The sequence below is a fragment of the Rhodamnia argentea genome, chromosome 4, assembly GCF_020921035.1.
Source record: "Rhodamnia argentea isolate NSW1041297 chromosome 4, ASM2092103v1, whole genome shotgun sequence".
Classification (NCBI taxonomy): domain Eukaryota; kingdom Viridiplantae; phylum Streptophyta; class Magnoliopsida; order Myrtales; family Myrtaceae; genus Rhodamnia; species Rhodamnia argentea.
This window is the reverse complement of record NC_063153.1, coordinates 12,510,289-12,532,091: the sequence shown is the minus strand read 5'-3', so window position 1 is coordinate 12,532,091 and position 21,803 is coordinate 12,510,289. Positions and strand designations below refer to the sequence as shown.

Here is a 21,803-nt window from a genome sequence, read left to right as displayed (position 1 = left end):
GTTTACTTTTGAAACTTCCCCTTGTATTTTATAAGTACTTGTGAATCTTGCATTGTTAGATCACATCACCAGTCACCACCTTAATTACAGATCATCATCATCAAGAAATAATTTCTTTATTTCTGAAAAAAAAATGCTTTTTTTCTCGATTCTCTACTAGTTGGCTGAGCTTTTGTGCAATCAGATGGTGAAAATCAATGCAGTCTGATTCTAGCATCTCTCTTTCCACGCCGTTCGTGTTAGGATCCACCACTGATGTTTATGAGACCTGATCACGTCTGTTAGACGACAAGGACGTTGAGTTTCCTCGGCTGACCCAAATGGCAAATGGCGAATTTCAATACATTCCATAAAAGATTAGTGTTAGAACATGCAGAAGAACCAAAAGTGACGGCACATGCTTTCCTCTGCTCGAGGTGCCCGCTGTTGGGGTCTTCCCGTGCGTACTGTTACTAATCATAATCTCGAACCTGCAACCGTCTCGTGAGGGATCAATCGCAGTGAGGACCGTCAAGTTGTTGAACGAGCATGCGCCTTCCCTCTGATCCTTGGTCTGGTAGTACATGTTGAATGCATATGAAGCATTGCTCCTAGCATCGAGATTGCCGCAACTCGATCCGTAGCCAAGGCTAGTGCAGTCGGCATAAGTACAAGCATAAGTTGTCGCTCCTGGCAAGTTTGGATCTGAAAGGCTCGCCTGGGGCGACATCACGCACCAGTGCCTGGACAAGTACTTGACGCCTTTCGCAGGGACTAAACTCTTTCCGTTGGTCATGTTCAGTGGGTACTTGATGGTCCCATCGTAGTAGAATATCCCCCAGTGCCGCTCGAAATTCCCTGGGTCGACGCTCTTGGTGTCCTCGTCTATGAGCGCGAAGAGGTAAATATCGGGTGGGGATGGGCGTTTTGGGGTGCCCTTGCTGCTGAATATGCGGTTCAGGAGGCCCTGGTTGAACCGGCGAGCATTTTGGATGTTTGCATTCGGGGTGCCATCCGAGGGCCACCCGACCTCTCCAATGATCACGGGCATCGACCCGAAACCATTCTTCTCAAGGGCGGAAATGAGGGTATCGAAATTGGCCTCGAGGACATTCGTGTATGTGATCGAGCCATCTACCACGGGTGAAGCTGCACCATCAAAGAATGCAAACTCGACAGGGAAGTTGGGGTCTGCGTCAAGGCTGAGGAACGGGTAAATGTTGACGGTGAGAGGGGCGCCGTTGTTGCTTAGGAACTTAATGATGGAGATCATGAGGTTGTGGATGTCGGCCCGGAAATCACCGCCCGAGGGGAGGCCGCTGTCCGTCTGGTAAACGTCGCCATTTAGCGGGACCGTCGCCTTGACTCGTTGGCCAAGGCCAGCTTTGATAAGAGCTGCTTGGATATTTTGAAGAGCTGGAAATGTAGTCTTGACAAACATGTCTTTATAGGCCTTCAGGAATGGCTCATTACCAACGGCCACGTACCTAGGAACAACAACTGATAACTGTCAAATTCATTTCTGGTTTTAGCCACCTCTAAATGGACACTAACTAGGAACATTGCCTTTTATGTTTTAGTTCAATACAGAGAGATTCGTACCTTATGTCCACCCCATAACTGGAAATGAAACTGGACACGTTCTGCGACACCCAGTTGACAGCGGCTTGGATGCTGCTCGCGAGCGGTAGGAGGAGCTCGTTCGGTATCCCAACCATCACTTGGATCCCAGAATGCCCAAGCGCTTTGAGGGGCTCTGGATCAGCCTCAAAGAGCTTCACTTTGTCGAACCCGTTGTCCTTCAGTAGCTGAACCGCTATGCGTGCAGGAAGCGGATGCGAAGCGCGCGACCCCCAGTTGCACGCGAGGCCTCGAACTTCCAAGGTCACGCCTTGAAGGATTACAGACAGGATCAGGAGCCATGAGAAACAGCGAGAGCTGCCCATGTTTTCTCGAATTCTAGATTGAATGATCATTTTTTCGCGAGTCTGCGGCTTATAAGCTGTCTCGAAGCTTGAGTAAAGAGGAGAATATCGGAGAGATCATCCTCTTCAAGTTTTTTCAGGGGACAGGCAAGGAATTACAAAGGAGAATCAACAAGGAACTGGATACCATTTGAATCAGCACTTAGTCATCGTAACACAGATCAAACAAATATTGAGAGCAAGAAAGGAATGGAGTGAAGGCGTGGAAGATTGTTTTGTCCAAGAATGCCTCGGAAAACTTTTTCCGATTGGAAAGTCTCTTTCTTGAAATCTTTAGCTTGCTAAGCTTTTTGGCAAAGGGGGGTCGTTGAACATTCTTTAGCCGTTCATGGAGAAGGTAAGCGCCCTTGTAAACATTTTGTGAGGACTAAGGACCGCCATTGCTACGGTCTAGAGGGCATCAAAGGTTTGCTTGAGCTGTAAGTATTGGGACAACCTCCCCAGAATATTTTGAAGATAGACAAAATAATCTTCTCATTTTCAAATACATACATAGTGGATGTTAACTTGGTGAGTTGTAACGACGAGATGACTATAAGCTTGATGGACCTTAAAGAAGGAGAACAGGTGTGGCAGAACGAGGTGTTCATGAGACCTTAGAAGGACCATGGATAAGTGAACGTCTGAATAGAGTCATGGCCGCAAACAAACTCGGAAGAGTCAGAAGAGAGTTGACCCGAAGTAGCACTTGCTACATTGTAAGGTCTCATGAGATTACTAGCGGTATCAAGCCTTGTTATGTCTGTTAGTCTAAAGGAGAGGACATTGACTTTATATAAGCCTAACCGCTATAAAATCCGTCTGCACTTTCTCTGTTCTCTTTAGTCTTTTCAATACCTAACTAAAAAGAAGCATATGCATTTGATATTACTAATCTGTTTTTGAATCTATCAATGTTCATCTCGAAATATTCCGCCAAAATTTGTCAAAATTTTAAATCAACTTATTCACCCCCATGTTGTTTTATTAGTCCTAACAGTGGCCTTGTTTGGTTCAGTATTTGAAATAGGTTTTGGATATCTAAAGTCCATCGGCTAAATGTAAATTACGTTTGGTTCGATTTTTGGAGAACTTTCATGAAATACAATTGCATTTTCATAGGCCTTTGGCCCGAGATAGGTCCAGAGGTACTTTGGAAAGTAGGAAAAACAAATAGACTTAAATTTTTTTTTCAACTTTGACCTTGCTCAATTTTCATAATTCCGAGAATGTCCTCAAAAACCCTAGTTTGCCGGCGAAGGCCTCAGCTATCGACGACTAGCAGCCACCATCGCTTGACCTTAAGAGAGGCGACACGAGATCAAGTGACCTCACGCGAGGATTGGGTCACGCAAGCTAGGTGTCGCCCGAGGTCGCCAAATCCCAAGAGATGGTCGCCTAGGTCCGGCAACCTCATGGGGCATTCAGGGAACGTCCTAGTAAACCTTGATTTGTCGGCGGCCTCGGCTACCGGTGATCTTAGCTACCGGCGATTGGCCGGCGGTCGATTTGGCTTCTGGCGATCGAGTTACGCCAAGAAATAGTTTGGGATTATTTATCATGAAAAATATATTTACAAAAGTCCTTAAGAAAGTGTAGTTTTTACCATCTATTTAGGTCAAAGTTGCTTCCCAATGTGTTTCTAAAATATGCTTCATCAAACATTACTTGCATTTTGAAAAATCCCTATAGCCCAAAGGCTTTTGCATTTTTCCAAAGGCATTCCCTAAAGCCAAATCGAACAGGCCCTAAGTTCAATGTAGAAGGAAAGACGACGAAAGATCCACAATCTAGATTTTCAAGTTCTGCCTCAAGGCATATAGTTTCTTTATTTCGTAGCCTTTGTGGGTTCTCAGTCAAACTTGCACATAGATTGGCCAAGGCATGACCCACATATGCTTCACACACCAATTTCCTCTCTTTAATCAGGTGTCAACAAAGGGAATTGCAGTTCATTTTGAATATCATCTAAAGGCTTTCTTCCATCTGCTAAATACGGAAAAAGTAATCTTTGTTTCTGGATTTTAAGTACTCTATTATCAAGTGTCATCTAATTTGGGGACGATCAGGTTACTGATCTCGCCTAATCCACTTACTCAAGTGGTGATTTTTGCACTGCGCTTCTTGGTCAAAAGACCAGCTAATGGGCTGCTCAAATCTATCTTTCAGCAGAAGCTATGGCTAGATTTTCTATGAATTTCTATACAGATAGATTGACTAAGCCTTGTTCGAAAAGAAGGGCTGCACCATCAATCAAGTCCAATTTGCTAGTTCATCCTTTGGGAAGCTATTAAGATTCCTTGCTTAGCTCTCTAAACCACTAGTAATTTTTTAATCACCCACCTTTGGACCAGCATAGGAACAGAAAAAACAACAGCCACACACTGCAAATTGCAAAAGAATCACAAAACTTTGCTAAAAGGGAAAAGAAGTGACTCTGGCTTATGTACACCAGAAAGGCCAAGCCGGTTCAACCACAATGACAAGAACCAAAACATTGAACCTCAGTAGTGAGTGATTGCTGATTGGAAAATAAAGATCAAATTTGACTATAGCTACCAAACTTACACAGAGCACAGTATCACATCTACTCTAAGCCTTGAAAGAAAAACAAAAATGAAGAGGAAAAATACAAAAACCAACATAACTATAGAAGCAGATCATCCCCAAAAAGATAGAGTAGTCTCTCCACAGCCCAACTGGGTTCGTTCAAACTCCAGTCCAAGTTCTGGGAGGGGGTCAACAAGGGGGCTCTACAGAGTGGGCAAGACTTGTGATTATCATCATGATCATGATCATGATCTTGATGGCCATCATGATCCACCCATCTGTCAATGCATTCTCTGTGGAAAACATGGCAACAATTCCTCAGCTCCCTCACTTCGTCATCCTCCCTCAGCTGGCTCAGGCATACTGCACACGTGTCACAGATCTGCGGCAGCCTCTCCATGGCATCCCCATAGGTGGTGAGCACCAGGTTGTCTCTTATCATCTGGGAAGAAACAGATGGAGCATGCTCTGTTTCCACAGAGGAGGAGGAGGAGGAAGAAGAAGATGAGGGCGTGGTGATTCTGTCTCTGAGCCTGAGAGCCCAAGACAAGACCCATCTCATCACTGCAAATACAAGTGCTGCTTTGTACAGGACATGGGTAACTATCAAACAACAGCTAGAATCCCCCAACAACAAACCCATTTTGGCAACAAAATTTCCCTTCAGGAGATCACAAAGCCTCGAGAACTAAGCCAACAAGAAGAACTTCAAGAAAACGAGAGAGAGCAAGAGGAGGAAGAAGAAGGGGGGAAGTTCTACATGAGGCATTGGCCTCCTTATAAAGGGAAAGGTTGGGGGGACTGTTGGGGGTTTGTGGGTTTGCTTTTAATTTTCTTCTTTAGATGTAATGTCCACTGGGCTCTTGACACGACCTTTTGCATTCGTGTAAAGCCACTAGGTCTAACTGGGTCGACTGGGATATCTTAATTCAAGAAAGCTTTCTGAAGAATGAAGAGTATAACTGCATAGGGTTGCAAGATTATTTTTTTTTTAAATTTCTCGATAAAGTGAATGATTTCTTTTCTTGTAGATGTGTCTGCACTGTGCTATCTGTCTGAAAGAAGGGAAAGGGAGAAATGAAGGATGATAATGCTCATGTATTAAAAGAGGTGGAAGCTATCATGACCTAAATGGAAAGCTAACAAAGACAATCATGACATATGCGACACCATGTTGGTCCCATGTGAGCAAAGAATCAAACAAATACATAAAACCTCAGAAAAGGTTCAACAAAACTCCATCAAGCAATTAACAAGATCTATTATGAAGATCTCGAAGTTCAATTACGCTGAAGGGTCCCTTTATTATCAGCAATCCAATGTTTAATAGTGAGAAATTGTTAGGTGAAAAAGGACGAGGGAACAGCACCAAAATAGCTCAGCTTGCCCTTTTTGATCTTGCCATACGCGTGAAATGGGCCCATCGAATGTGTCTTCCTCCTTCAATCTGAGTCAGAAATCCACCAACTTGCCCATCATCTTGATTGCTTTCTGTCATGGTGATGGAGGATGATGCAGGGAAGAAGAGAGAGAGAGAAGAGAGATGAGACCCTGTGGTGATTCTGCGCCAGCCCGATAAAGAAGACCGGTCTCTGGTCCTCTTTTTCGATCTTTATCATCTCTTTACCTAAAACGAAAAAGTGGCTGTCGAGCCATTAAAAGCCATCTTGAGTGGGTGCAAGAAAAGATATGGCTGAGCATAAGCTGTATTGAAGGTGATCACTGCAGTCGTGTGCACGACCAAACGATAGGGACACGCTGTGAGGCCCCTGATATCAGCAAATGAACCAGCACTAAAGAAAATCATAAGAGGGAAGATGTCAATTGGCACAAGTTATATCCTTAGTAAATTGTAAAAATCTGGGCACTAGGAGAAAGCCAAAGTGGTGCATTCATCAATCTCTCGTGGTATATTTCTCATTCACAAGGATTAGCTCTGCGAAATTCATGAGTTGGCAAACGAGATTCGTGATATTTGTAGTCTATTTCACTGTTAGGGTCTCGTTGCGTGACATGTTATGTTTCTTAGTATGTATGAAACTTGAGACGTTTATTGCATAAATGAGGAGTTTCAAAGAGAATGTTTTTATATTAGGGGTGATCATTTCCCGGTCGATCCGGTTCCCCTTAAGAACCGAAAACCTGGATTGGTGGTCTCGGTTCTCAATTTTTCCGAACCGAGAACCGGACCACCGGTCCGGTCCGATTCCCGGGCGGTTCCATTGGATCGGATACAAGCAAAAAAAAAAAAAAATATGCACCATTCCTAATATGGAGTACATGAGCTTGGTTACTTTCGAAAAGTAAAACAGAATGTAACTAAAAATACTTCTAAATAGGAGAATAAAAAATAGAGAGTGTCAATAGCTTCTCAATTTGATAAAATTTCTTAGACACTCTTAACAAGTAAAAAGAGGGTAACTTTTTTTTTTAAAAAAAATTTGATCGGTGCAGTTCGGGCGGTCCGGTCCTAGGACTCTAGAACCGAGAACCGGACCGCTCCCTCTAGAATCGGGAACAGGAGCACCGGTGCGGGTGGTCCGATTTGCTCACCCTTATTTTATATCGACTTATTCCAACCCCAATTTTTATTTTTTTTCAGAAATACCAACTTTGGCTTGGGTCTCGATTTTGATCAGAACTTCTTTTTGTCTCATAAGAAAGAATTGACTTTCGATCTATACCCAAATCTCGGCCCTGTCAGTCTTCGCCCAATAATACCATTAAGGATTTGAGTGTCATTTTATGTCGTCGGATACGTCGCCTGAATATGAATAATTTCAAGCCCAACTTTTTTTTATCTCATAATAAAGCATCAACTTTCAACCTATATAAATATCCAACCCCATTAAGTTTTCATCCAATGATGCTATTTGAAATTTAAAAGTGTCATTTCATGTGTACTCGACGAGACAGCTATCGTCACCACTAGAATATGAATAGTTTCGAACTAGTTGGAGGAGGAAGATCAAGCATTCGGATTTGAATTTTTGGCCAAACAAGGCATGAAAGAGCTGTTCGTGGAACCCAAGCATGTCTAGAACTGAGAACAGAATGACTTGTCTTCGATGCCATCATCAGATGTAACCTTTGAGAGGGGCACAAATTTTGGAACGACTGTAATTGCTGCCTTTTCTTAACCAGACAAAAAATGTTCGGATCAGAATTGCGATATGATTCAAACTAAAGTTGGTGTTTTCTCTACGAGATGAAAATGTGTTTGAACCAAAGAAAGAGTACATATTCTTCTTTCTTTTCTTTTATGAGATTAAAGAGATTTGAGCCCGAATCGAAACTTAAGATAAAATCGGTGCCTTTTTAAGGGATAACGGCCGGTTTATCCTCGATTCGACAAGTGGAGGCCGAATTCTAGGAGCCAACATGGAGAGGTTATGGAAAGCAAAAGGTTGGAAAAGGGAAGAGAAAAAGGAAGATGAAAACCTTATCACACAATCAAGATTGTATCCCTTTTCCAAAGAATTGACCCACCCGTCCCAAAACCGAAAGGAAGAATCGAATGATCTTTATCAAGAACAACCTCAAACACAAAGATGCCCATGTCTGACCAAGTGACCATGCAGCTAAATCGAAAAGAAGAAGAAGAAGAAAAAAAAAACAGGGGGATGAAAACCTTAAACGAGCTAAATAATTTGCTTACATACGAAGGAATATATGCTCATCATCGTATCTTTCGGCCCGAACCCAAGGCTACACTAAAGCCAACCTGTGTATACTGCATACCCAAAGGAAGGTGCAAAAGGTTTGGATGATGACATGCATATGGAGGCTAACATATCCTTATCTGTACAAACACCATTTATGACTTTTGCAACAGATTCGGAATGAAGATGCTTTTCGCCCAAATTAACGAAACGTAAGTCGATTTTACACAGAAAGTGAGTCTATCCGGCAATCTTTAACAATAAGCTTTCGAGAATAATACCGGACTTAAGATGGGTCTGCTCCATCCGCCTCGTTGAAAGCGCGACATGTTTGTGTTGATGTTTAAATGCCTCGATAAATCTAGTTTAGCTTAGACACCACTTATTATCTAGTTTTTTTTCCCATTCCCATTTTTTTTTTTTTTTTTGCTAAGGCGAGTAATGTGGTTTTCTTAAGAAGAAAGATGAAGATCCTTCAAATTATCTTGGACAATCTTCCACGGCTTATATAACCAAATTGGCTTATTCACCAATGGGTGGCGTATGTTTTCTGCTTTTAATGTGATCAGAGAAGAGAATCATCTTATCGGAATTGGCAAAAAGTGTGGACAAGGCCCGAGGTTACCACCTTTTTTTTTTATATCTTTTTCTGTATCGAGCGAAGTGAGGCTGCATTTTCTGGAAAAATTACCTCTTAGGTTTGCTCTTAGGATGTAGCATGAGTTAATTAATTTTGATAACTCGGCTTGCAATAAAAGTAGGAAAAATAAAATAAAATAAAAGATGGACAAGTCCCCATTTTGAAAAAGGTGCTATAGTTTGATAACATATTCGGCACTAACGAAATAGTTATATGTGCATTTACGTTTCAATATTTAAAAGGTTGAAGTGTTTCAGCTAAAAATGAAATGCCGAAACCTATGAAACGGGAGATTTAAGATTAAACTTATCAATTTTGCACTTGAAGAGAAGGAATAAATTTACCCTTTTTTTAATTTTCTTGTCAGAACTTAAAATATGATCCGACATTTAGAAACTTACAAAAAAAAAAAATGCTCGCGAATTTACATGTCGGTATTTATGTGCTGCGATAAATGCAAGTGTTTTGATGATAAAAAGAAATAGATATGCAAATACCTACTTTTATGGGTTTTGCAATCTAATATCTAACTGTTTTTTTTTTTCTCAAACGAGTATATTTACTTTTCAATTTTCACTCGATGCGAGGCACCAGTAAAATTTGTGGATGGAAATTGCTGGTATGACACTAACACAGTTAAGTAACCGTTAAGATGTCCATGTTGGTATGTGACATGTTGATTTAGGATGTAGCCCCGATAGCAAAAAATTTAAGATGCTTGCAATGTGTTTTGATACTTAGACTCCATTTACGATTAAAAGCCATGTTAGAAAAAAGAACTCAAATTTTCATATAAGTACTTACAATGTCGTTATTTTTAAATTTATGAAGAGAAATCTTTTTGAAAAAATATTTTTCGACTTTTCGGCATTTGGATGACGAAAAATTAATCAATGAAAACAATAAGTTTAGATCAAGTGAAAATAAAATTTTCTTTTATCAAGAAAGAAATCACTTTTCATGTGAATATTTTTTTTTTATCAACAAATTTTCGACAAAACAATCGCATTCTGAAATTTAGATCATGTAATAAGTAAAAAGTAAAGTAAAAGTGAGTCGAGATGTACGATCTAAATCGGAGGCTGAATCCTAGTGGGCCAGGCTTGTCCGTTCAGCATAGGACCGACAACAGCAGATTACTCCCTGGGCTCTTCCTCTTCCTTCCTGCCCGTTCCACGTTTCCCCCCGGGCAAGAAACACCGGTCGGCATGGAGACGTAGAAAAGCACCGAAACGACGACCATTGAATACAGGAGCGCACACACAACGAGAGAGACAAGAAAGCCACAAGCTCGAAGGTCGTCGTAAATCTTCAGGAACTGCAGGGACAGGGGCGATTCTAACTGTTTCCTAGCCGAAAGAAATGGAGTCGGAGGGGGGATTGGAGCTGCGGCTGCAGGAATTGCAGAAACAGCTGGGGAAGAAGCAGGAGTTCGAAGAAGCCGTTTCTTCGATCAAATCGGTCCTGCAACGATGTTACCCTTCCGCTTCGCCTCCGCTTCGCCGATCGGTGGGCACATGGTTCTTTCCCCTGTTGTTTTCTGTCGCGGGAATGAGTTTGCGTGGACACCCTTTTCGAGATTGCGTATCGATTCTGCGAAATTACAGTCGAAATCGATCATTGTGGTGTTTTGTGCGTTCAAGTTTCGGTTTTGCCCTTTTGATTGTGGCGTTTCGGTGAATCGGATGATCGGTATCGGCTGTTGCCTTCGCCTGGGTTTTTTAAATCACGAGAAATTAGGCCGTGTTTTGAAGCGCACGTATAAGCAAATCTGTCTTAGCTGATCATGGAGTTTGGCAGATTGTTGATTTTAGGCGCTGAGGTTCGTGCAATTGCAGTTCAAACTACTAGAATTACAATTAGGGGAATTGTATAGGGACTAGAATTTGGAGATGTTCGTATGCGGTGATCGATTACAAGTTTGATTCTGATTTTTGGAAAGTTTTACTCGACTGAAATGAGGAAAAAATTGTGTTTTTTTTTTTTTTGCTGGTGCTAGATTTACTCTGTGGTATGTCGAGTGGCAACAATCTTGAAGACGAGACACACGGCGCCTGGTTTTTGGCTTGCTGGATTAGGGCTCTTTGAGGAGGCCGAAAGCTTGGTGTCTAATGCTTCTGAGAAGGAACATTTGAAGAGTTGTATCGCTCAAGCACGAGAACAGCTGCATATTGTGGATAATCCCACTCCGGAATCCACACAATCTAATGCAAGTAGAGGTCTGAGACCAATTTTTTAATCTAATTATGGTTAATGCTTTTCCTGTTATTGTGTCTTTGCTTAGCAATCATGTCCTGTTTTTTCTGCTGAATATGTTGATGCAGGTTATTTGTTTGAAGGGCATCTTACTGTGGATCCAGAGCCTCCTCGGCCCCACTGGCTTGTGCAGTCTGAACTCATGAACACTGTTTCTATGCTCGCTGCGGCTGAATCCTCTCAACAAATGGAGGATAACCATATGTCCGAAACTGCTGCGAATTTGTTTCAGGAATTGATGGACAACATTGATACGACATTACCCGAGGTATCTCTAAGCTCCATTGCTTGGTGGCCGCTCATTAGCTACTTCATGTATATTGCTTTGTGGTTGGTACTTTGTAGTGGTTAATCGGTTCTGTTTGGACAAAGAAGTATCTTAGCTGCTCCTACAGAGGATCTTTGACATAACTTCGTGTCTGTAGATCTTGGATAACATTCCCGTGGCTCCAAGAGCCCCACCTGCCAGTAAAGAAGTTGTCGCAAAGCTTCCGGTAATTACTCTGTCGGAAGAAATTCTAGCCAAAATGGGACACGATGCAGAATGTGCAATTTGTAGAGAGAACTTGGTCGTGAATGATGAGATGCAAGAGTTGCCGTGCAAGCACACGTATCACCCTCCTTGTCTAAAGCCTTGGCTGGTAATGAAACTTTACCTTGTTATTTTATTATGCAGAAATTTTGCAAGTGCATTATTCTCAGCCACACTTGTGGCAATATAAAGAAAGTACACTTTTAAGTTTGGATTCCATGTGATTTCCTTGAGTTGTAAAATAACTGGTTGCCGCACTTGTGCTTTAATTTGTGGCAGGATGAACACAATTCTTGTCCAATATGTCGGCACGAGCTGCAAACTGATGATCATACTTATGAGAGCTGGAAGGAGCTTGAAAAGGAGGCTGAAGAAGAGAGAAAAGGCGCTGCAAATGCCGTTCGAGGAGGTGAATACATGTATGTTTAGTAATCACTCACTTATTGCACCATGTAGCTTAAAGTTGTGCCGGGCTTTGGATACAACTGCTGTCGGTGCTTCCTTGTTTCCTCTTCTTTTGAGGCGGAGGTCCTCGTTTTGCATTCTGTGCAAATGATTGCGTCTCGAGAAGATTGCAGGCCATATTTGGGTTCTTGATCGAGGGACGTCATTGATTGAATTTGAATTGTTTGTAGTCGAACGAACACATAAGCAGTCTCTAGTGGGAAGTGTTTCTTCCTATAGTTTTCTCCGTCCTTGTTCAGGCATGGCTAGTTTTTAAGGAACGTCCTGGGAAACCCATTCACTGACAATGTATCAGCCATTATTGCCACTTTGCGCCCGAGGTTCTCTCTTTGCAAGGATCTAATGTGAAGGAAAATGGAAGAACAATCCCCTCCGGTCTGACTTGGGCTTAAGCGTATCGCTGATCTTGGGCTTCCTCCTCACTCGGACCTAATAGGGCAACGGTGACGGTGACGGACTCGTCCTGTGGATAGTCAGTGCGTCGTTGATGCCTTAAATTGAGCACTCCACTATCGAGGGAGATTGATCTCAACCCGTCTAAACTTATTATAACGGAGTAAATTTTGCCACGAATCTTCAAGGACAAATACTAATGGTTTGATTGGACTATGAAACTGGCTCTTATTGACCGTACCGTTATATTTCTCTTTTACGTAGGAAAATTTAATTGAAGAGCACGTAGTGAGGAGTCATTTTTCGGTACATCGGATGCATATGAGCTCGGTACATCCTTAGCCCTTAGATCATATCGACGTCACGTGAGATTTGCCAAACGTTTGGGGCTTGGATGCGTTGGACTTTATACTTAAACATATTCAAACTGCTGAAAGGCCCAGAACCAGAATTTGAGCAAGCTTCTCAGCCCAAAGAAAGAATAAGCGCGCAGATATCTCCCAACCCAACCCGACCCAGCCCAATTAAACCAAATCTTAATCAACAGACAAACGGCGGAACCTGAGAATTCGTGGCGGAACCACCAACATTAACATATTTTTTTTGTCGCTTTCCTCTTCCTCCTCCTCCTCCTCCAAGATTTCTACGGTCCCCACTGTACTCGCTTCGCCGTTTCAGCTCCCATTCTCAGGTAAGAGGCTCGGTCGCTGAATCGCAACGTCGGTTATGGAACTGGGCACATCAGTTCTCGGCTCTCCGCTCAGGTGCATCTCCCCAAAAGCTCTCACTTGTCGTGGACTCAGTTGCTCTCGAATCCGCAACTTGGTACAGTCCAAGATTCAATCTTGTAGTCTCAATCGGGCCAGCAACCTTCGTCTTCGACGCATGGTCTCTGATGGGTATGTGGGAAGTGGCGGCTTTGGCGTCAGCAGTAATGCTAACGGTGCTCTTGGGAACAGCAGAAGCAAGATATACAAGAGGTTAGATTCTTGCTTGGTGATACCTCCGCCCAGTGGTAGGAAGCCACGTGCCATCATCAAGTTCTTGGGTGGTGCCTTCATTGGAGCTGTTCCTGAAGTCACCTACAGGTAGGTTGTTCCGATTATCTTGTTTGCTTACGTTGAGGGATGGTTTGTTTTTTTCTAGTCTTTTGAACGGTTGTTTTTGGTGGTGTTGCAGCTATTTGATCGAGCTTTTGGCAAAGGAGGGGTTTCTGATCATCGCAGTGCCTTACAATGTGACCTTTGACCATGCCCGAGCTGCTGGTGAGATATATGAGAAGTTCCATTGTTGCTTGGATAATGTCTTGACATCTGGATTGCCCGATGACAACTTATCTGCTGCTGATCTTGTTGATCTGCCTCTCTTTTCTGTTGGTCACAGGTAAGGAATTCATCATGGCTTTTCTGGGGATGAATGGCTTATCTACTCTCGCGCTTCCTTTTGTCCATGGTTATGTACTTGTGTATCTGTGTACATAGTTATGTCTAAATGAGTGTGGTGGTGACACATTTACATGAAGGAATTGGAGTGACGAGCATGAATCAGAGCATAAAAGCTCAGCCTCACTAACCTTACAATGCGAGTTCATTTTGTTAAGGATGGAACATATGACTTGTTTTCTGTGATTAAAAGTCGATCACATAGTTGGAGTTGGTGTGCAGTAGGTGTTAGTACCACTAATAAATTCGAAGATGGGGCAAATACTGTAATGGGAATTTCTCCTAATTTTGGGAATGCTCAAAGAATCTTACCTGTTCGAAAGGATTAAGATGATAATCGAGTTCATCGAGTCATTCTAGGGAAGTCACAGAGTCCCATGTTTTGAGATACATAGTTCTGCTGCAGAGAAGTAGCAAACATCTTTTGCTGGTGCATCATTTCCCTTATAGTTCTGTTGCTATTCAGAGCTGGAGAAGTGAATCTGTTAGATTGCGTACTTAACTCCTACTTCTCAGAAGGATCCCTAAATTGCACTGTAAAATCACACCCCAGAATGTAGGCAACTTTAGGTACATCGGTTGCATGAGCATGTGATTGTGATCTGCGGTCTTTTTAGTAATCAATTGCGCTGCTGCGTTTTACCATATTAGAACTCACTTGGGAGATTCTTAAATCTTGAATATATCGGTTCTTGAATCCCTAAAACAAGGGCAATGAACATTGTATATCTTTCTGCCTTCCCTGCTGTAAACCCATTTGCTTCTCAAACCATTCTTGCAGCAATGGTGCACTTCTCCAAGTACTAGCCGGAAGTTACTTCTCTGAGAAGATACCAAAGGTCTGCTTATCCTTGCTTTTGCCCCTCTCCGAAATTATTTGATTGAAATGTCCTAGGCTCTTTGAGAAGCAAATCATAGACATCAGCCTCTATTGATGTAAACTGCTGATTATGAAACTTTGCATGGTTAAAAGTAAACCAAGCGATTATGGAGTGTGATAGAGCATGTTGTCTCTTGTGGAAGGCCAATGCCATAATATCGTACAACAACCGACCAGCATCAGAGGCAGTTCCTTACTTTGAGCAGGTAATGTTTGTTTTGTTTTGTTTTTTTTTTTTGGGGGGGAAGGGTTTGAAGGTCATCTCCCCTTTTAATCTCAAAGTATGCTTGTTTTTATGTAGGATCATGCATGATTAAACATGTTTATTTTTTAACATGTGATTGAACCCTCTAAGTCTTTATTACTTGTGGCACTTCCATCTTTTCTACATAAGCTGAAGAGAGTATCTCAAAACATTTTCCCAAACATGCAAGATTGTCGTGCATGCAGCATCATTCTATGCTTCGCCCGTGATGCTTGTGAGTGCTCCACATTGTTTCGTGAATGTAAAAAGTTTTTAGCATCTCAATAAAATAGCATTTAACACGAAAGTGCTTCCGTATTTTTACATTAAATGTTCTTAAACAATGTTGGCTTTAGCAGCTGGAGCAGGAAACATAACTCACCTTCGTTGATTGAATGGCTGAATCCTTGTTAGAATGTTGTGTAACAGGACTTCAGCATCACTGCCTTATTTAATAGCTGATAAGAAAAACACATTCCCACAATCTTTATTTCGACACCGTGATAAATGGATACAATAGAGTAGTTGCTTTAGTTCATCCATCTAACAGATCATGCTTCAGTTTACCAGTATTCTCCATCAGAACTAAAGTTTATTGGATTTCTTGCAGCTGGGTCCTCTTGTTAATCAAGTGATGCCACTTATGGAGGTATCCCCTGTTTACAATATGGCTAGAAATGCCTCAGGTATGGGGTTTCATAATCCACTAGTCACCTTGCCCTCCGAATTAACCAGTATAACTACGCTATCTGTTCAGTTACATCTTACCATCCTTGCGTTTCATGAAAAATAATAGGAAGGTAATCGTATATATGCTTGGCGAAGAAAGCTACTTTTACATGATTTCTTCAAGATATATTCACTTTGTAAAGCAGTGATTTTGAACCGCTTTCACTGTTCTGAAACTATAGGAGATGCATTCAAAATGTTATTCGACACAGCTGGTGCAGTGATAGCAGAGTATGACCGGGAAGCCCTAGTCTCTTTGAACAAGTTCATTGATCAGTTGCCTTTAGTACTAAATCAGGTAAGTTGGATATTTTCCGGAGATCATCATGAATTTGGCTTTTAGATCCATTTCATTTTTAACTGAGATTATGCATACATAAGATCTGGTATCCATATGGAAAAGCTAATGCAACTCCTGATCTAATTGTTTTTATCTTTTTTCGTAGATGCTTGATATCATTTGCAACCTTAAGCTTATCAGGAGTTGAATATACACATTAACTGCTGATTCTTGTGAATGTGTTCTCCATATCATGAGAGCAATGTAATATTGAGAAAAGCCTATTCCCTAGAGCCCCCTCATTGGCCCCACGAAGGCACTGTTTTAAATTTTAACAGTAGGGGGTTGAATTTGGTCGACTGGATGGAAATTCTTACAATATCTATGCATCTGAAAGATTCACATTTCTTCTTTTAGGTATCTGAGGGGATATCAGAGTTCAAACCAACACCCTCTGAAAATCTCGAGTACTTCAAGAATGCATACAATGTGCCACACACACTTTTGGTATGTAAAGTTACTTGTGTTAGTCTGAACTCGGAGGAAAAGAGTGTTATTTCTTGCCGAGAAGTAAGATTGACAGATGAGGGGTGGTGTTTCCAGTATGTTTTATAGACCTCGTATCATTCTGCAGTTGAAGTTCAATGTGGATCCTATTGATGAGACGGATTTATTGGAAGGGACTCTAAAGCCTCGGGTCGAGTCTTTTGGGGGGACATTGGAAAAGGTCCAGTTAAGTGGTAACCATATCACGCCATGCGCACAGGTAATGTCTGATATTTCAAAACCAATGCCGTAAATATCTTATTTCGGCACTATACTTTGAACAGGCCAACACCTGACCAGGAACCATAATCTAATTCATTCCTTGTAATCCAACATTTGACCAATTACCTACAGTTGTCTTGTCACTTCTAGTGTGTCACTAGCATCTTACAATTAGTAAGGGTCATCTCGTTCCGTCTCTACTTGCTAGAGAAATCATGTGCGCCTTTTTCCTCTCCTCTCTCTCGATAAGTATCTTTGAATTGAATCAACTCAATCTGGTTTTACTTTTTGCCTCACCAGGAACCTAAATGGCAAGCCGGTTACCTGTATACTCCGGCAGATGCTATTGCTCAGGGGCTCAAGACTCTTTCTTTGAATGAGACTAGAGTCCTCTCTAGAACTATAAGCAACTGGTTCAGACGTTTCGAAGCATGAAATGTCGAATGCTGGGTAGTCCCTCTGCTCTCGGCAGGATTTGGCTTATCAATATATAGTAGGCGTCAACATATCATGATACGGGTGCTTCCTGCCACAGTGCCATTGCTTGCCTGATGTCTGCACAAATTCGAAGTCGATATTGAATCCTCCCCTCGTCGACCTCTACGATGAGGATTATGGTTCTCATTTACATCTTGACTACAATTTAAAGTACAAGCTTGTTAAAAACCTGTTACATTACAGAGTGAAGGGAAATTTAAGGATGCATAGTCTGTTCTCTGTCTCTTTTTCATTACCTCAGTCGTTGCGCACAATTCAATCGTCACTATATGAAAACCACTGAAAACAAGGACCAAACACACAAAAAAAAAAGGGCTTGTGCTACATGACATCTGTTAAAAGACCTCACTGTAATATCTGATTACCCAAGTGGCACCACAGCAATAAAACACAGAAACAAAGTCTGGAGACTTCGAAATTCCATAATTAGTAATTCACAATTAGCATCTAATCTCCATCCCATCAGCAGTCTCTGAATTGAACTTAAAATTCTACGAACAGTTCTGTTGATGATGGTGGCTGTACTAGATGGTAGGTTGTAACAAAAGCAATAACAAAGCCCACGCAGCATCAAACTTGAAAATTACAAGCTACTGGTCTGTCGTTGAGGCAGTGCTAAAGATACTATTAGGAAAACATATCAAGGCTTCAACTGTGATCCACCAAGAAGTCCAAGCATGCTTAGAGGGCAACTGGGTATCTATCAATGCATTCCAACCAGGGACTGTTGCTCGGCTTCCTCACACGGCCCATCGACTTCCAAACCAGGCTGTTGCACTTGAAGCCGGAGCCGAAGGCGATCTGCCACACCCGGTCTCCCCTCCTCACCCTCCCCTTGGCCTCCAGATAGGCCAGCTCGTACCAGATGCTGCTGCTCGACGTGTTCCCGAACCTGTGGAGCGTCATCCTGGAGGCCTCCATGTTCCCATCGCTGAGCTCGAGGTTCCTCTGGAGCTCGTCCAGGACGGCCTTGCTCGCGGCATGGACGCAGAAGTGCTCGAAGGCGAGCTTGTAGTCGGGGATGTAGGGCTTCCTGGGCGGTTGCGACCGGTTGCTGCCGAAGAGGTGCCGCAACACGAGGGTGACGAAGAAGAGGAGCTGCTCAGAGAAGGGGAGGACGAGAGGGCCGAGCGTGGTGATGTTGGCCTTGAGGGCTTCGCCGCCGATCTCCATCAGGTCCTTGCTCACTCTTAGCCCCTTGAACCTCTGCTCATCTTCCTCCTGGTAAATGCACCTGACAGTTCGCAGAAAGATGATCAGTTTTTAAGGAAGAACGAAAGTGGGAATCCTAGTACTTGTCAAGACTAATGGACTTATTGATCAAGAATAAATATTTCATAAGAAACCCATCTGATTATCATTACATCAGGAGAACATCATGGTCATGATCATAAAAAAAAGAAAAAAGTCCAAATTTGAGATCTCTTGTTTGGCTTTTTTCGTTCTTGTTTCTGGAGATGTTGGGAGGTACGGTTTGTAATGAGTAATGACCCATGTGATGGTAGCAGAAACTCATTTAATGGAGGGTTGGCTGATCAAAACATAACTCTCAACCACTCCCATGTGCGTCGCTTTTACTCTCTTTCGTCTCCTTTTGGCATTGAATTGAAAGTCAATCCTGGCACAACCAAATTTTTCCTATGGTCCCTCTCCTCAGAAGCCCCTCGTATGTCTCTTTCAGGACAGTGACACCGCGATATCGAGACCAGCTTTTCAACCGTAGAGTTCGAGGTTCAAACTCTTCGTATCCGTGCCGTCTCCGACTGTTGCCTGGGTGTCTAAAATGTCGAAATTAGCTGTCGCTGGTCGCTTAATCAATTGAATGATATCTTAAGAGAACTAATGGTGGCCTAGTCTTTCGAAGGATCACTCTGGACATTGCATTCAACTTTGTCAGTGACATTTAACTGAGCCTAAAATAATCATATGATTCTAAGCAATCAGCGTACCTGAAGCTGCGGTCATCGGCTCCCTTGTGCGTGCGGACCACGTGCTCGAGCCGATACTTGGCACGGTGGAAGTCCCGGCGGCGGTTCGAGAGCAGCACGGCGGAGCAGCCCATGCGGAAGAAGCAGTTCGGGAGGATCATGGACCGCTCCTTCCCCTGGTACCAGTTGTACCCGACCGTCTCAGTGCTCACCACGACCGCGTAGTTGTTTGGGTTCGCCTGGAGCATGTCGCGGGCCAGGTCGACCGCAATGATCCCCGCGCTGCACCCCATGCCGCCGAGGTTGTAGCTGAGGATGTTGCCCCTCATCTTGTAGTGGTTGATGATCATAGCAGACAGCGACGGCGTGGGGTTGAAGACGCTGCAGTTGACGACGAGGACGCCGACATCCTTGGGGCGGACGCGGGTCTTCTCAAAGAGCTCGTCGAGCGCGCCGAACATGACGGCAGATGCCTCTGCGCGGCCCTCCTTCATGGTGGCACAGTTCTCGCCAGCAAGGAGGGGCTTGGGGAGGTAGGTCTCGTCGCCGATGCCGGAGGCGTGGAGGATCCGCCGCTGGAACTCGATCGTGGACTCGTCGAACTTTTTGGATCGGATGGCGTGGTCGATCAACTGAGCCTTGGTCACCTGAAATAGGCAGCGAGTAATTATTTGATTTGACTTTGAATATTGTCTCGTTTGTTAAACCACGTTTGATTTCTCAAGACAGCGATTGCACAATAATCAGAGGAAATCACAGGCATAGTCAACCCAATTGATAGTAACACATAATACTCATATCCAAACCAGGACATTAGTTAGCAAAGGTAATTAAATTCTACTTAAATAGACAAAATTAGGGATGTCAATATATAAAAGGGTTAAAACTCAAAGTCGGCGCAGGCCACAAAAGCTTGAAAAATTAAAATAAAAAGACGTACCAAAAAACAATACTTTAAGCTAGATATTGCACCACAAAACTAGATAAAATCGACATCGTGGGAAGCACATCATAAGTACAATTGGAGGTACTTGTGTTACCATAAAACTAGCTATTTCAATTCCACTCCCAAAACATGCAAACAGAACTGGCTAGGCTTAGCAGCAAATATTTACGCAAGAACGAGAAATTAGAATATTATTAGTCGTCCAAGCTAATCTAGATCGAGGTTTATCGTGCTCATCGTATCACGTAGGACCTACATGTGGATTGATCTTCGCCGATATATCACGTGAGACCCATTTGCCGATTTACCTAGGTACGGCGCAGCAGATTAAAGCCTGATTTATTACAAATACTGTACGTGAAAACGATATAACTCGCTTAATAATGTGCAATAATTCCCCATCACTTACGTTCCCATGCATGCAAGGACGTCGGGGAAGGAGCTTCTTATTACCTTGAGATCGTCGTGCGGCTTATGACAAGCGAAGTCGACGAGGTAGATCGAGCGAGGCCTCGACATGGAGTAGACGCTGAGCGTGAACGCGAGCACGCCGAGGAACGGGAGCACCGTGCCAAGGTCGTACTGGGCGTCCTCCCACAGCTTCCGCCACAGCTCCTCCGGGCTCAGGCTGCCGACCTCGGCGCTGAAGACGAGCACCAGGACCGGTATGGTGGCGAGGTACAGGCCGTGGTTGATGAGGTAGTGGTAGCCCAGCTTGACGTACTTGAGGTTCACCGACTGGACGAAGTCGGGGAGGCGGCGGCGGACGCTGACGGAGAAGGTTGGGGAGCCGGCATTGGGGCCGGAGGACTCGATGCCGCGGTTGACGATCTCGGTGGCGAGGAGGTGTTGTTCGCCGCTCGGCATGGCTGGGAATCGGGGAAGAGGGGAAGTGGGATTGGATTAAGATGTTCCGGTTTTGGTTTTGTTATATACAAAGAGGATATGGAGAAGTGGGTGAGGGTGTAGTTAATGTAGTCACCAACCAGTGGTGTGTGCAGTTGAAGGACCTTCAACTGCCCTCAATTCTTCATTCAATGTTAGTGGGTCGAAGTTTCAAAAGATCCAATCAATGCGAATACGTATGTGTGGCTACACATGTATATTGATACGTACACGTCACTTGACAATAGGACTTATATGTTGTTCAGAGAAAGCATAAAAAAAGTTTTAAACTTATTGTGTTTGTATCAATTCAGCCCTAAACTTTTCAATTAAAGAACCTTTTGGGTTTAATCCTGATTCAGTTCGTTCGACGAATTTGTCTAGAAATTGCTAACGTGAATGTTGGTCACCTCCATAGTACGACCAATCGGCATTGATGTTGACAAATTCTACAATTTTTAACATTCTTTTTTATTTTTTTTACGTTCTTTTCTCCATTTTGGCCGGCGAGGGCTCAACCCTTGTGGCCGGTGAAAACAAAAAAAAACTGAAAAGAAAAGAAAAAATAATAAAAAAATTCATAAAAAAATATTAAATTTGCAAAATTTGTCTAAGTCAACTCCAGTAATACCACGTAAGAGGGCCGATGCCCATGTCAATAATTTTCGACTAACTAACATCAACAACATCAATATCACCTTTATCCCAAACTAGTTGGGTCGGCAATTGATGAACCCAAAAATAAATAAAATAAAAGCAAGA

General features: G+C 42.9%; 5 protein-coding genes across 5 annotated transcripts; 2 read left to right on the top strand and 3 right to left on the bottom strand.

Annotated features, from left to right (window-relative positions):
- Nucleotides 1–96: 96 nt before the first annotated feature.
- Nucleotides 97–2,179, bottom strand: LOC115746751 (glucan endo-1,3-beta-glucosidase 5-like). The gene is made up of 2 exons (XM_030682661.2): nucleotides 1,582–2,179; nucleotides 97–1,466 (listed from the first exon to the last, which is right to left on the bottom strand). The coding sequence occupies exons 1-2, from the start codon at nucleotides 1,953–1,955 to the stop codon at nucleotides 338–340; spliced, it is 1,503 nt and encodes a 500-aa protein (XP_030538521.2). The 5' UTR covers nucleotides 1,956–2,179; the 3' UTR covers nucleotides 97–337.
- Nucleotides 2,180–4,334: 2,155 nt separating this feature from the next.
- LOC115746761 (E3 ubiquitin-protein ligase RHA1B-like) lies at nucleotides 4,335–5,360 on the bottom strand. Its single transcript, XM_048278184.1, has 2 exons — nucleotides 4,583–5,360; nucleotides 4,335–4,541 (listed from the first exon to the last, which is right to left on the bottom strand). Exon 1 carries the CDS (start codon nucleotides 5,134–5,136, stop codon nucleotides 4,591–4,593), a length of 546 nt encoding a protein of 181 aa, XP_048134141.1. The 5' UTR covers nucleotides 5,137–5,360; the 3' UTR covers nucleotides 4,335–4,541; nucleotides 4,583–4,590.
- A 4,524-nt stretch (nucleotides 5,361–9,884) lies between these two features.
- LOC115746759 (E3 ubiquitin-protein ligase AIP2) lies at nucleotides 9,885–12,266 on the top strand. The gene is made up of 5 exons (XM_030682670.2): nucleotides 9,885–10,304; nucleotides 10,795–11,014; nucleotides 11,120–11,319; nucleotides 11,477–11,692; nucleotides 11,863–12,266. The coding sequence occupies exons 1-5, from the start codon at nucleotides 10,158–10,160 to the stop codon at nucleotides 12,010–12,012; spliced, it is 933 nt and encodes a 310-aa protein (XP_030538530.1). The 5' UTR covers nucleotides 9,885–10,157; the 3' UTR covers nucleotides 12,013–12,266.
- Nucleotides 12,267–13,101: 835 nt separating this feature from the next.
- On the top strand, nucleotides 13,102–17,485 carry LOC115746737. Its single transcript, XM_030682633.2, has 9 exons — nucleotides 13,102–13,529; nucleotides 13,621–13,824; nucleotides 14,665–14,722; nucleotides 14,907–14,969; nucleotides 15,618–15,693; nucleotides 15,919–16,034; nucleotides 16,434–16,523; nucleotides 16,651–16,782; nucleotides 17,085–17,485. The coding sequence occupies exons 1-9, from the start codon at nucleotides 13,168–13,170 to the stop codon at nucleotides 17,217–17,219; spliced, it is 1,236 nt and encodes a 411-aa protein (XP_030538493.1). The 5' UTR covers nucleotides 13,102–13,167; the 3' UTR covers nucleotides 17,220–17,485.
- A 181-nt stretch (nucleotides 17,486–17,666) lies between these two features.
- On the bottom strand, nucleotides 17,667–21,068 carry LOC115746736 (3-ketoacyl-CoA synthase 10). The gene is made up of 3 exons (XM_030682632.2): nucleotides 20,610–21,068; nucleotides 19,232–19,857; nucleotides 17,667–18,516 (listed from the first exon to the last, which is right to left on the bottom strand). Exons 1-3 carry the CDS (start codon nucleotides 21,021–21,023, stop codon nucleotides 17,964–17,966), a joined length of 1,593 nt encoding a protein of 530 aa, XP_030538492.1. The 5' UTR covers nucleotides 21,024–21,068; the 3' UTR covers nucleotides 17,667–17,963.
- Nucleotides 21,069–21,803: the final 735 nt, after the last annotated feature.